The following is a 16,289-nucleotide window of genomic DNA, read 5'->3' on the forward strand; positions in this document are numbered from 1 at the left end:
TCGTGTAACAAACAGTGCCACGATTTATATATGGCATATACACCATTGTAACAACTTTATGGGGTCCGTAGATGACCTGTCTCCGGACAAAATTTCAATGCCTATTAAAGATAACCTTATGTTCTTGTGATAGTCAATATTTCCCGAAATAGTTCGACTGGACTTAAAGCCAGCAACAATCAATAATTCTAGATATATCGGATAACGCCGAATTCAAGCTGATAGTGCTTAAAACTTCTCTGGTAACAAAGCAATTATAGTTCATCTTTATATATATTCTTTTATCTGCAATCAGCCAACTATTGTACAAATAACAGGTACACAATTAAATTTTTGCTTTCTTTGCACTTGTACAAATAAAGTTTCCTGTTACCCCGCTTCCATGTGTGAGCAAGCGGTAATGTGAATATTTCTTATTGCGTGACAGTTCATTTTAGGGTCCTCTTTGCGGTCCTCGTTTAAACTATGCCGATGTCTTTGAAAAATCTGAGACAACTATTTGGATTTCAATAACTAAAACTTCAAGTGCCGGTGTAAATTGCAGGATAAAAACAATATATGTACATTGTCGGAATAATAAAATGTATTTGTACTAGATAAGAAACAGAAGAAAAGCTTTGCGAGCCTCGCTTTTCGTCCTGTTTTGAAAGCTCGTAAAATAATGTTTATATTTTCCGACAATGTACATATATTGTATATATACAAGTCTAAATTGAAAACATATATATAAATATGGGTTTCACCTTTTACGTTGGCTGTTGTTATTCAAATTAGATTGTGTCTTGAACAAAAATGACTAACGAACAACACGATCTCCGCAAGTTAATATAAACATTCCTCTTATTTATCTAATGGACAAATTTCATGAAAAAAATCCATCAAACAACCATATAAAATCGATCAAGCTTTACTCGAGCACATTTGCATAAATTTATTTTGCATTGGTCTTGAATGTACATAATTTATTTCCTTTCCTACTTTAATTGTCACCCCCAGAAAGGCCGCCATAAACTACATATCGACAGAAAAGTTGGAAATTCATATTTGATCTCTAATTTCTCACGGGATTGTATATAAAGCCTAAACTATTGATTGTCTATTGTGACCTCATTTATATTTTACACTCGATGTCCATCAATTAAATGAAAACAGAATTTTAACAGTAATTACAGGATGCAACTTGTGAATGACAAGTGCATTTTTTAATGATTTTTCCAATATTTTATGTTACTAATATTACAAGCAAAAGTATATAGTTTAACGTTGCAGGAAATCAAAAAGTAATACAACAAAAATACCGAACCCCATGGAAAATTCAAATCAGAAAGTCCTTAATCAAATGGCAAAATCAAAAGCTCAAACACGTCAAATAAATGGAAAATAAATGTCATATTCATGACTTGGTACAGACATTTCCTTATGTAGAAAATGGTGGATTAAACCTGGTTTTATAGTAGCTAAACCACTCACTTGTATGACAGTCGCATAGAATTCCATTATATTGACAACAAAACATTTTGTATTTACATACATTTAGAAACGGTTTTAATATATTAATTTACGTTTCAGGGCTTTCGTGGTCGAGTGGTCTAAGTAGTTCAACTACTGTATCACTAGCCTGTCAACACTGATGTTGTGAGTTCATTTTGATAAGAATTGGGAATTCCGTCCATTCATGTATAAAAATGAGTCAGAATTTCTCCCGTTTTTAATTGTTTAGTTGAACATATCATAAGAACATGCATGTTTTCTCCATGTCAGAGATATTCAGTCAAACTACTAGAGTGGGGATTAAATTAATCCTGGGCCATACATTTGAAAGAAGTAGGAAGCTGTAAAATCAGAAAGTTGTAAACTCTTGTTGGAATTAGAATATAAAAGGGTCTGGATAGCAATATACTTAAATCACGGGTAAAGGGGTCACTTCAATTCTTTTGTGGTAGGACATCCAACATCCCAACCATTTCGTATATTTTGAATATCAAAAAGTACATAGTTACATGTTTCCGCGTTTTGCAGTATAGCGGAAAAATACTGCCTAAAATTTCGATCATATTTTGTATGGGCCAATGATGTATGATTTGGTACGTCAGGTGACCTAATGTTTTGTTATGGTAATAATTTCTCGCGGATACGAGAAAAAATGCTTAGGTGGTCATTCTAGCCGTAGTATCAAAACTACCTTTTCGTGTCAGTTTTGATATTGTCATATTCATGATGAAGTTCGGCTTCTTTACCCAGAAACGGTTCTTGCATTGCCCCGCGACGCAGGTTTCCAAAATATTTGTTTTTCCTGGGCGAGTGTCCGTTTATGACGGGTATTCATAATATGATATTTAATATTAGGATTTTTTTCGAAAGTATATAGAAATTTACTACTTTTGTTGCTGCATGGTACATTTAGTATATTTTTGTTTTACCAAGTTGTGTGTGATTTACTTTAAATAGATTCTATCATTGTGATAAAGTATGTATGCATATAATGAGATTACTGTATTGTTGTATTAGATGACATAAAATTTGATTAAATGCTGGCTCCAGTCTGTCTGCACGGCAAAATGTATATTTGAGTTGAGTCTAATTTAGTTTTCCAAAATTATAGTGTTGTTAAGACATTACCCTATCATATATGTTTTGACAAAAAATAGACTAAACGCTATATTACTCTAAGTTTAACAAACATCAGATGCATTTACAACTGTGGTTTTAATCGCATCTTTAAAAAATACTAACATCTGACTCAGTTGTTTAAGATACTAGTGATGGATTCCGCAACCTTATCATACATTTTATCTAAATTTCTCACCCTTATAATATATAATGAAGCGTTAAATAGTGACCTATTCCAGCGCCAATACTGTTGACGTTACGAACGTTCACAACAATATGATAAGCAACTCTGATAAAAAAAAATCCTACATTTAACAGGTAAGCTATATTTTGTGTTTTGTATCTATAAACTTAGTATGTTTAACATGTATAACGACCGTTTCTTAAAATCTATCAGACTTGATCTTATTTCTTTTAATGATTTTTATCAAAACGCGAAAATGGTGCGTGCCAGACGGTTTCGTTACGAATAATAAACTCTACAGGCGTGTTTCCGCTCTTCAGAAGAATGCATAATTTGCGAATGAATAATAAAAATAATAATAATAATAATAAAATTTGAATGTTCTATGGCATATCTTATGTATGGTTTCATTATCGAATTTACGGTGATTTGTCGGCCAAACTGATTTTTTGGCAAAAACGAATAGTTTTCACAATGGCCATATTTCCGAAAATGTTAAGTTATCAAAATTCAAAGTTTTGTTTAAATATACGTTGATATGTTAAATGATGCTTACAAACGTAATTTAAAAGCTGGCGTTTTACAACATTCACGCCACAATTAAATTTCCAGAATTTCCAATGCTGACTTTGGGCGCTCTTTACAGGTTGCTGCATCATGATTGATTAAAGTATTCTATTTCAAGTATAACTTTTCCGTAATTTTACTTGAAAGCTTCAAAACGAGTACATACCTTTTGATAGTTTGCTTACTCATTAAGACATCGTTTTTGAACACATCCAATGTCTTGCGAGTCTTTCCACTTAACGATTTCCGTACGATTTGAAATTGGTCGGTTCGGGACCCTATTAATGTTTTTTTCGAAATCATATCGAAAGGTTTTCATATTCCTCATTTTAACGTTTTTTAAATATGTGAGCAATTTAATGTTTCTGCGATAGTGGGTTTGTATTGTTTAGATACTTTTGAAGTAAAAAGTATAATTGATCGACTCTGAGACATATTAAATTGATAGTCCCTGTTCGACCTCATTCATTTTAAGATAAAGAGAAAAAAAAAACAGAATATAATAGGTTTGCAGACATTATCTGTTAACCAAGTTCTGTTCTTTACCTGTTAATAAATTACATCAAATTTTGGAGGATTGCAACACAATTCCATATTTCAGTCCTAAGTATGAAATCGTCCAAATTATAATTGCATATTATTATTCTAAACTGTTTCCCAAAATTGATCGCCCTGGTGAAGATCATAAAAAACATTTCGTTAAAATCAAATATATCAATAAAGGTTTTGATTTTGTAAATATTGCCGGTATTCTTAATGATCATTCCGTTAAAGAACAAATTCCTGGTTATTTTGATAATACTGAGCTCCCTCTTATTTGTTATGTTTACAAAAAATCTACCCGGAAATATGAGTTTAATTATAGCGAAGTGTGTAAAGATGTTAATATCAGTGACAATACACTTACGTCATGAAATTGCAGTAATTCCAAATACATTTATGGCCCCAGTTCCCATGTTATAACAGGAGAACTTAATATCGTCATTCCTTAGTTAAGGACCTAAATATCGTCCTCTTTTTAATTATCAAATAGAATGAGTGTCGTAACATTATCCAGGACTCACTCCCAACTTACTGTACGAAATGGATAAAACGAGAAAAAGCTGACAAAAAATCCTTTAAAGTTAATTTTTTTTTTAATTCAGTAATGAACATAGTTGATATTCGTATTTAACCTTTTAAAGAACATTTTACTTCTATAACAACAACCATTATAGCCCTATTTCTCGTATCAAACATAAGATTAAGAACTCGCCAAGGATTTCTTTTGTCCCGGCTGAATTGGCTGCCAATAATATCAATATTGTTTGACGTAAATTTTACATTGAGGTTCTGCAAAAGAAAATCACGAATTCACCAACATTCCAACTGACTTCATTTTCGGAAAATGACATCTGTAACAAACAAAAACGTTTAGCTACCTCTTTACAAGCAGAACCAAATAACATGAAACTTCCAACTATGTACTGGCTTCCGAAGCTGCACAAAACAACTTACAAATACAGATTTATTTCTTTTTCAAGCTATTCTACTACTAAACTGTCATATCTACTTACTAGTACACTTGGTACAATCAAAAACCTGGTAAAAAATTGTTCAAATAAGTCCTTTGAACATAGTGGAATTAATTACTTTTGGAGTGTTAAAAAATCGTTGGAAGTTCTTGATAAATTGCATGCTCATATTGGTGATTTTGAATCTGTTCAAAGTTTTGATTTTTCTACCCTATATACCACTTTGCCTCATAATCTCATCAAGAAAAAAATTACATACCTAATCAAATGGGCATTTAAAAAATCAGAATGCGAATATATATGTTAAAACTCTTATAGGTCAGTAATATCAAACAAAAGAACTATGCCAATTGGACCTGCTTTGATACCATAACTGCACTTGAATTTTTACTAGATAACATTTTTGTTCGCTATGGAGATTCCGTATATCGTCAAGTTATCGGAATTCCAATGGGGACTAACTGTGCACCACTTATTGCGGACCTGTTTCTGTATTGTTACGAGTTACAATTTATGACTTAAATCAGCAAAGACCCATCGAAACAACATCTGATACAAAAATTTAATAACACTTTTAGATATTTGGATGATATATTGGCTCTCAATAATGACGACTTCAGTATGTACACTAAAGAGATTTATCCTGCTGAACTGACTTTAAAAAAAGCTAAGACTTACAATGAACACTGCTTTTTCCTGGATCTTGATATCTATGTCTTTAACGGGAAGCTTAATACCAAAATTTACGATAAAAGAGATGATTTTTCATTTCCTATTGTTAATTATCCATTTTTAGATGGTGACGTTCCCTTGTCACCCTCTTATGGTCTTTGTTCGATTCGTTCGTGTATGTAACAACGTATTTGCTTTTAATGAAAGAAATCTCAGTATAACTGAAGCATTATTACACCAGGGTTTTCGATATCACAAACTTGTCAAAACATTTACTAAATTTTATCATCGGTACAAAGACATCATTCGTAAATATAAATCAACATGCAGACATCTTATACGTTCAGGTATTTCACATCCAATCTTTTATGGTAATATTCTATACAAAGCACAAAAATATCGTCATTCACCTCAAAAGCTAACCAAACTTTTAAACAGACTTATTCAATTGGGATATAGTTACGATATTGTTGTCAGGTCATTAAAGATGGCATTTTTTGGAATTAATATTGATTCACTCATAGGGGCTTTGCATTGGAATAATTACCTCTATTCTAAAACCAGTTATTGGCATGATACGGGTTATGTTCTTCTCGTATATTTTATGATGGTATGATACTAAACCCCTAACGGGAAGGATTGTGCTTGATTTTCATATGATGAAAACATAATCTTTCAATCAGTTTAATTGAGGTCTGGAGCTGGCATGTCAGTATCTACTAGTAGTCCTTTGTTAATTTATGTTGATCATTTACTTAGTTTTTTTTGTTACCTATTCTAACTCGGACTTCTTTTAAACTGAGTTTTACTGTGCTTATTGCTGTGTGTTTGTTTATTCTACATTGGCTAGAGGTATAGGGGCAGGGGTTGAGATCTCACAAAAACATGTTTAACCCCGCTGCATTTTTGCGCCTGTCCCAAGTCAGGAACCTCTGGTCTTTGTTAGTCTTGCATTTTTTTTTAATTCTGGTTGTTCATTTATATGTTTCGGAGTTTAGTGTAACGTCCATTTTCTCTGAACCAGTATACATTTTTGTTTAGTAGCCAGCTAAATCCCGCCTCCGGGTGCGGGATTTTTTCGCTGTGTTGAAGACTCAATGGTGGCCTTGAGCTGTTTTCTGCTCTTTGGTCGAGTTGTTGTCTCTTTGACACATTCCCCGTTTCCATTCTTAATTCTATTGATTGATTGTTGTCTTAATTTTATTACTCTCATATTTTATATGCAAATGATAGAAACGAAGATAAGAACAACAACGTCATAATTAATAATTTGATAAATATACTGATATAATAAAATATATAACAGTTAAACATTCTGTGAATAAACAAGTAACATAATAATTCTAAAACTTCAAACCTGTGGACAAGAACCACAAAAACACCAAATTATAGCCAGACACTCCGATACGAAGCTTCTAGTCCGATACCTACATGTATAGTGATACAACTGTGAAGACTGTTTTAATATAGTGATAAGCGATTGTTGGGAAACCCAATTTATTGGAAATTTAGAGAGAAAAGAATTAAATGATTCAAACTGTAAGCTACTCAAATTCTTATGCAAATGAAGACATTTGCGATATGAATGAAAATTTTGTCGGAATAATTGGTGAATAAGATATGGTGCATGGTACATGTAACGGCTTTAACAGAGGATCAAAATTATGAAAATAACATCAAGGCCATTAAAAAATCGAACAAAGGATTTTTATGAATTGTGCTGTTCGTTCGACCGAGGTTCAAAAGTTGTCAATGAAGTCTATTCTGATAGAATTAAAAAATAACCATTTCTTTTCAAAATAATCCATGTTTAAATACATTTCATACATGTATGCGCGGAACTTGAAAGTCAGTGTACAACATGTACCTGAAGATTTGCATTTCGATAATTACAATTATATTTTCCCAAAATTCTGATCTTTCTAAATCTAATTTACCAGTCATTACTACATATGGTGAAGTGTTGACTATTTAAGTATAGGACTCTATTCACCAAGTCTCCACTACTTCTTTCAAATGGGGGGAGGGCTTATTCCTACTTTTCGGAAGTAAATGGAAATCACTGAATTTTACATTTCTAACCCTATTATCTTACTCAAACATATGAAAGTATCTATGTAATCCATAAACAACATTGCCGACGGAAGAAGAAAAAAAATCTCTCGATTATCGATGGAAAACGCCAAATTATGTCTTTATACCGATTGAGACGCAATATCGCGTGCATGACGTAACTAAAGTAAGACCCCCCTTTCTAACCCGGGCTTAAAATACAACAATGCGGAATTCTTGCAGTTCGCTATTGCATAATAAATCAGATTTGTGCATTGAAATATAAACTGTTTATGACATCTGATATCTTTACTCATTTTTAAAACAGACTTTATATAAATAATCTAATAGATTTAACTCGCTCGTGTGTTTAAAAATAATAGACAACGGTCGTAATACGAGAAGATAGAAAATGTAAATGAGAAATCATTAAATATGGATCTGATAATTTATATTATTTGTTTATCGCGTCCCAATCAGTCGGGAACTGTTTGGATACAATTCAGTTCGCTGCATCATTATAAAATCTTTAATGCATATTATTTAACGGGCTAATTCTCGCTTTACGATTTAAAGCAATTAAACAATAATTAAACTTCTGTTGTTTGGTTTCAAGTTAAAGGTATTGATTTTCAGAGTGCTTTGAATAAATAAAATATAAAAATTCAGTTTTAAATGAATTGCGACTATTTAAACTATATATTGACGGTAACGAGAAGAAACTGGAACATTATTGTAACCACATTGTTACAAAAATGTCTAAAATGCATAGTACACTACATATCACGTGGATGTTGTCATTTCCACCCCTACATGGTTGGAGTAGGTAAAACCTGTAGATATGTCCTGTGGCCATCCTTTTGAGTGGGATTGCCATGCCGTTAGAGTGGGTTAAACCTGTATATGTTCAATTTGCCCATCCCTTTGAGTAAAACTGCCACTTCTTTATTTTAATCATAAGCATTGATTATACAATACCTTTAGAAAATAGGAAAAGCTATTGTATTCAATGTTTTACAAAAATTAAATGTTAAATGAGTGGGCTTCTCACGTTTAAGGTAGGTAGGTAATTAAGTTGTGTACACATGTAAACATTAGTCAACAATCGAAATTAACGATTTGGCGATCTTCACTCCGCCTTGTAACCGAAAGTTCCTAAGCCAGGTAGCCGTACTGCTAGTAAAATCTTGTGATATAAAGTGACACATCAGAAAATATGACTCATCGTGGAGAAAACAAGCTTCTATACACTGTTAACAAACACCATCTTCTGTGACAATACAATCAACTTTCTTTGCCTGAATAATTTTCAATCAAAATTATATCGGCAAATTAAATATTAAAACAAGAGTGCACACGCTGAAATGTCTCGCCTGTTTTACGTATCATTGAATTTATGTTGAAAGCCTGTAACATGAAAGTTTTACTACAAGTATCACATAAACTTAACATTATCAAATGAAGTACATTGTAACCAACAGATGAACCACGTCAGACAGACATGTACTGTAACACCTGACAATAGTTCCATACACCAAATATAACTGACCTATTGCTTAAAATTTCTGCGAAATAAACCAAAACACAAAAACTAAACATTGTCCAATGAACCTTGAAAATGAGGTCAAGGTCAGATGAAACAGACCAGACGGACATGTATAAATACCTTACAATCATTCCATACACCAAATATAGTGGCCATATTGCTTATAGTATCTGTGAAATAGACCAAACCACAAAAACTAAACATTCATTTTTTGTCCAATGAACCATAAAATTGAGGTCATGGTCAGATTAAACCTACCAGTCGGACATGTACACCTTTCAATCACACCAAATATAGCTGACTTAATGCTTATAGTTTATGAGATACGGACTTGACCACGTGACTTTAAATAAAGGCAACATCAGTACACCACTGTTCGAAATTCATAAATCTATTGAGAAAAAAACAAATCCGGGTTACAAACTAAAACCGAGGGAAGCACATCAAATATAAGAGGAGAACTACGACACAACAGAAACACAACATTAAAATGTAACACACACAGAAACGAACTATAATAATATAACAATGGCCGTTTTCCTGACTTGGTACAGGACATTTTAAGAAACAAATGGTGGATTGAACCTGGTTTTGTGGCTAGCCAAACCTCCCGCTTTTATGGCAATGTTAAATATAACATTAAAATGACAACATTACATGACAGGACTACAATACAAATAAATGGGAGAACATATAGGACAGAGAAACATACGAATAATAGCTAACAAACTTTAACCTTGATTACGTATCTATGAATCGAGGTCGAGGTCAGATGAACCTACCTGATGGACATGTAGACGTTGCAAGGAACCCATATACCAAATAACATAATTATCCTATTACTCATAATAAGTGAGTATTTCACTTGTCACAAAAATGTATTTTTTTTTCAAGCAGTCACTGAACAATGACAATGAGGTCAAGGTCCAATGGACATATGACAGACGGAAACTTCGAAACATAATGTATCTGCATACAAGGTATGAAGCATCCAGGTTTTCTACCTTCTGATATTTAAAGCTTTTATTTAAACAATAAGTTTACGCCGTCGCCGTCGGATTGTAATCCCTATGTCTCGCATTATACAACTATCGTCACAGGCGAGACAAAAACTTACATTTTTTGTTCCTCTGTGCCTTATTGTACAGTTCAAAATTGCCCTGTCATTTCGATGGACGGTTATATTTTGAGCATCAGCGAGAATTTCTGGTGGGAATCCAACTCGTAATTGTCTTCGATCTAAAATCCTTTTGTAGGAAAATCCACCTAAAATGATAAAAGAAAATATTGTCACTTGAATAGTTGATAAACTGTCGAACAAATTTTCAAGAAATTTCAGAGCTCTTGCAGAATTTTGTTAGCAAGAGAACAAACAAATATTTTTTTATTTATTCTTTTACATTTTAGAAAATGTATTTGTCAGGGAGTTAAACCATTTGTACAACAAATTATTTAGTATAAACGTATCTAACTTTATAAACCATAAAGAAAAAGACTTCCATTACGCATAAACAGGTACACAAAAAAATAACTTAAACTAAAACTTAGGAAGCAACGTAAAACTAAAACAGACCTAAATAGTTTGTACACGAACCCTGCAAATAACACTGCATTGTTCGCGTATAGTCTTACAATTATAAAGATGAAGATTACAACGCTAGATCAGAGCATGAAGCAAATGGAAATTTAAAATGTGCATCTTAAAACCGAACTTAGCACCAATTTTAACGTACCGTTAGCAACACAGCGGATAATCTAAGAGTTCTCCCAGTAACTGAATTCGAGTTGAAACCAAATATCAATAGAGACGCAAAAGATACCAAAGACAAAAACAAACTGACAACGCCATGTCAAACTAAGAAAAGGACCAAAAAAAACAAACAACAGTATATATAACACAACACAGAAAACTAAAGACTAATAAATAAACGGTGTTTTCCCAGACTAAATATTAATCATGATACATCAACGTATTTAGTGTAAAGACGTCATAACCAGTATATGAAAAGCACGACAGTGCACGCGCACAATATAAGTTTCGATAGGATGTAGGACCATAAGTGTATGTTACTGTATAGCAATTATTATACATATTTAGTTATGTTTTAAATCATTAAAAACATGATCAAATTTTGTTCAAATAAAGACAATATTCAAACATCTTTAGTTAGTAATGTTTTATTGATAACGTTAAATAACAAGCTTATTCAAGGGATTACTAAGTTTACCTTGAATAGAATCTGTTGACACAAAAAAAATGAATATAAAAATAAGATGTGGTATGATTGCCAATGAGACAACTCTCCACAAGAGACCAAATGACACAGAAATTAACAACTATAGTAATGTAAAAGACCTTTTTAAGAACGCAAAGAAGACCACAACAGAATATAAGCGCACTAATTCTGTAATTCCACTCTTTTTTGAATCCCCAAAATAAGTGAATATATTTCTTGTTGTAGTAAGAATACAAGGTTAAACCTTTTTGATTAAAGTTCAACCAACTAGAACCAAAAGTCTAACGCTTACACGGAACTTCAGCTTTCTACGATGCAAACATGATTATGTGTTTAAAGCACAGAAGACTAGAACGAATAACTAATTCGTTTTGATGAATGAAAACGCTGCTGAAATACATAGTTACATTATTTAAGATTAAACAGTAATCTTGTTATCCAAATCGATGCAAATTATATTGCTGTAATTGTTTGTAAGTAAAAACTATAAGCGTCAATTTGTTTGCTGCTATTCAGCTATAACTGTATGCATGCATGGTTCTTCGTTTCCGTTCGTCTTATCCAGATTTAGTTGCTGCATGAAAATAAAACAAAGGAAGGAATAAGTTTGCAAAGTTCCATAGATATCTTTAACCGGAGTTGTTAAATTTCGAAAATAAAACATTTCGGAAATCAAAAGGTCAAGATTGGTACTAGTCGTTTCTAGAGTGCAATCTGATTAAAATACAGATCCGATGTCCAAGCTTTACTTACAAGGATCTGAAAACGCTCCGTTCTACTTTCTGTTTTAAAGACCTTTCGGAATCCTCTTGTTTTGTCGGATTAATACACACCTTCGAAAATTTGAAGGCTGCAATTTCATTGGTTGATGTAACAATTACAAAAAAAAGAAAGTGAAACGGAGTGTTTTTAGATCCTTGTAAGCAAAGCTTGGAAACATGATCTGTATTTTAATTAGATTGTTCTTGAGTGTTGAGTGCTAAGTTTCAATAGTTGATCTGAAGGTGTAACACTTAATCAAAAGTTTGGACGGTCAAAAATACAAAACGTTTAACAAGCATAAAAACAATAAGGACATAAACAGAATAGGCGAAAACCGTCTAAAGTTTGAGGGATTTAAAATTTACATATAAAATATATCTAAGTCACGCCAATAGGCCGAGAGGCTAATAATGCTAACTGGGCTGACTTACTGGTTATTGTTGTATCCGGGCTGACTTACTAGTTATTGTTGTATCCAAGACTTTTTCTCAATGATTTATTACGAGGAATGCATTTTGAACCATTTTGGATAGAGGTCATTTTAAATGTGCTGTCAGATATTGATATTTTGGCATGAAGAAGACATATAGAGACTGAGGATATATCCGGAAATAAATTTTATATATATTTTGTTTTTCGTGTTATTCCATATTTGTTCCGGTGGGTATAATATTCATATCGTTGATAAAGAAAAATCGTAATAGTTTTCTTAAAGAGAATGATAGCATGCTAATATAACTACAAAAATGTACAATTCCTGACAATTCATTATGATATTCTCGTTATAACACCTGTCACAGTCTTTTTAAAGCATACTCGCCTGATGATGTAAAGCCATAGCTCAGACAACTAATGATATTCCCATTATGACACCTGTTACAGTCTTTTTAAGGCATACTCGCCTGATGATGTAAGGCCATGGCTCAGACAACTAATAAATTTTACAACAAACATGGGAATATAAAAATTCACTGATTGCATTACAGGATCAAATTATCCTTAAAAAATAAGTTCTACTTTCCTGCCTTCATAAGATCACTCACACACGTAATATGATTAACGACAGGAAACTGCCGTCTCCATCTGATATTGGGACACTTTGTCAATAACAATTATAGAGCTTAGCTTTTTATTCTCTTGCATTATGGGGAAGTACAGCTGTATGGCAATTAAACAAAAGAACTGCTTTTATCTCATGGTTCATGTGTATTATTTTCAGCAATATCCTGATTTTAAAAAAATAAAACGTTTTACTACCAATTAAGTTCTAGAAAGCGTGTTGTTATCTAAATAAGCCATTACTTCGATACGGCTGATTTTAGTTCATATGGTAAAATGGGTCAATATGATGTTTTATAGTCCATGTTATTTCATTAATGATGCTTTATCAGGTAGGCTATGTATTATTTGATTACGCCTTTCTTTGTGGTTTGTTGTACAATATACATTTATATCAGGTTGATGGATTTTTAAAATAATTTGTATCATTTTCACAAATTGACACGCTAAAATAAGCCACTGGTTCATGTTATAATATTCAGCGTTTATCGAACTGAACTGTTAAAGCATTCTACATAATACATTCAGATTATAACTGTTCCGTAAACGTGAAATTGATTAAGATTTTTTTTCATTTCGTGCATTAAGTTCCAGTCTGATATCAAGCACACACTCAGACAAATCCGTCTTGCTCCAAATAAATGTATTTACATAGAATGTCTTTATATCTCATTCGTCTTCGTTTGAAGATGTGATTCAAGTAACAACGTCTCAACAACTGTAATTTCGATAAATGTTATTTTGGAAGAAAGCTACATCACAATAACGGATAACCAATTAATTGTAATGTATATTTAATGACGCTGGTGGAATTCAAAGTAGAGATTAATCCAGCAATGTCTTTCAACGTATTACTTTCTTGAAGAGTAAGATTTCTCAAATTGAGAATTAAGCGCTTATTATCAGAATGCGATAAAAAGTGAATCCTTCAGAATAAGGCAATCTATAGAATCTTAGAATGGGTTTAAATATATTCAAATAAGGTAAAATATATTCATTTAAAGCAGACAATGATCGGAAACTGTGTAACGTGTGTACTACCCGTCATTTGTCATTAATAAAACGTTCAAAAATTGAAAATTCATGACGGTCCGTACTTTTGTAACTTATAGAGTTTAATTTTAAATATTTGGTCAAATATCACAGTACCCGAGTTTAAATAACTTATATTGATTGATTGATTGTTGGTTGCTTAACGTCCAGTGGCAAATATTTCATGCATATTCAGGACGACAAATAAATAACTTAAATGTCCAAGCCTAAGTTTTCCACTTTTAAAAAAGACATACTATGTGATAACATTGAAAGCTACTAATATTCAAAATTAGATTTTAATAAAGAATATTCGTATGTATTATTCATTAGTATTACCTTTTATAAATACAAATATTAAAACATTTGAAACTGGAGGTGAAATAATGTCAAAAACGATCTTGAAAATATTTTGCCATTGCCATTGAAATGTATGTTTTAAAAACATACATTACATAGATATAAGAAGTATTTTATGTTTCATTATAATACGTTATTTTGATTGGCTAACAACAATCTCGCGTCATTCTGAAATTAACCTTCATTTCAAAATGAAATGTAACATTCTTGATGACACGAGTTTCCACAATAAAGTGCACAGGTAAACAAAAGAAAAACTTGATAGAAATCGTGTTTAAATGATCCTAGTAAAAAACTGTAATTATAAGTATTGAATGCTTCTTTTAGTAATTTTATAGGGTTGTAAAAGCGTTGACCGTGCGTACATTTTTAGAATGAAGCGCTTCCGCGCTTCATACAAAATGTACTTCGGTCAACGATTTTACACCCCAATAAATTTACAAAAAGAAACATTCAATTCTTAAATACAAAAATAAAGGGATCGCTGCACTAAAAGATTTAATGTATAATTGTCTAAATACAAAAGTTTTGTGTATTGTAAGGAATAAGTCTATCGAAACAAATAAAATAAAGGAAAATGAATGTATACTAACTGATCAACTAACACAGACCTATACGAACAGTGAAAACACATATGCACATTGAAGCTATGGCAATTGGAATTCCAATCAAATACATGATTGGAATCAGGTGACGTAGTATAAGCAAGCGATGGGTCAATTTGGTAAATGACAAAATCAGTGCAAATCTTTATGACACATTCCTATATCATATATATATTATTGAACCGTTGGTGATGGGAATATAAGCCTTTATATTGATGAAGTTACATAGTTTAGGCTGAGAACACCCCTGACCGAATTAGTTAAGTGAAAGTGAGTGAGCTGTCTCAAGGACATGTCTTTAGTAATATTGACACATGTTATTGATAAACAAACGAACTGTGATGTATATCCAGATAGGGTTGTTGCTTCTCAGATCAGGAAAAGTCCGTCCCATGATATCTTGGACTATTATACTAACGTCAGTATAATAGTCCCAGATGATATCTACGAATAAGAGAAAGTCCAACGATGAAGAAATTCTTTGGGTTTTAGTCGTAAACCTAATATCTATTTGGATTGATGAGATGTATAATTATTATCTTTAATATAATACTTGTATTTTAATAAATAATAACCCTTTGACAAATCTGATTTAAAGAAAAAAATTAACTTATTCATAAGAAGAAGTGCACTTTTTTAATGATAAGTTTGTTGTTTGTATAACTTCTTTTTTTCTGCTGAACATACTTTATAAGTAAATGAAATTAAACCTAGTAGAAAAATATTTCGTATATTAGTAATTGAACAAAAAAGTATTATGGATTTTTCTTTGCAATGAACGGGTACAAAGGTAAACCTTTAAAACGATTTTGTGAATTCCACAGACATATTAGAATACATTCTATCAAATTTTAATTGCAATATTTGAGATAGTGTGTATATTTTAACAGTAGATTTTAAGAAATTTGGCATTTATAGGGTGAATATTTACAAAACTGAATTTCTTTCCTTATTGTAGTAATATTTATTAATAAAATAGTTATAATACTAATTTTATTCCGTTTGATGCTTGATAGACTTATAAATATACAGCTGCCGTCTTGAGCTATTCAAAAGGCAGAGATTGAGAAAATTCATAACATTTTAATA

The 16,289-nt window shown here is 31.9% G+C and overlaps 1 protein-coding gene across 1 annotated transcript in view; it reads right to left on the reverse strand.

Annotated features, from left to right (window-relative positions):
* LOC127734430 (fibroblast growth factor receptor-like 1) overlaps window positions 1–16,289 on the reverse strand; it is a 43,910-nt gene that overhangs the window by 13,835 nt on the left and 13,786 nt on the right. The window contains exon 2 of the mRNA XM_052244275.1: window positions 10,263–10,411. Within this exon, the coding sequence (XP_052100235.1) occupies window positions 10,263–10,411 (149 nt within the window). The remainder of the gene's footprint in view (window positions 1–10,262; window positions 10,412–16,289) is intronic.

The sequence above is a fragment of the Mytilus californianus genome, unplaced genomic scaffold (genome assembly GCF_021869535.1).
Source record: "Mytilus californianus isolate M0D057914Y unplaced genomic scaffold, xbMytCali1.0.p SCAF_3, whole genome shotgun sequence".
NCBI lineage: Eukaryota > Metazoa > Mollusca > Bivalvia > Mytilida > Mytilidae > Mytilus > Mytilus californianus.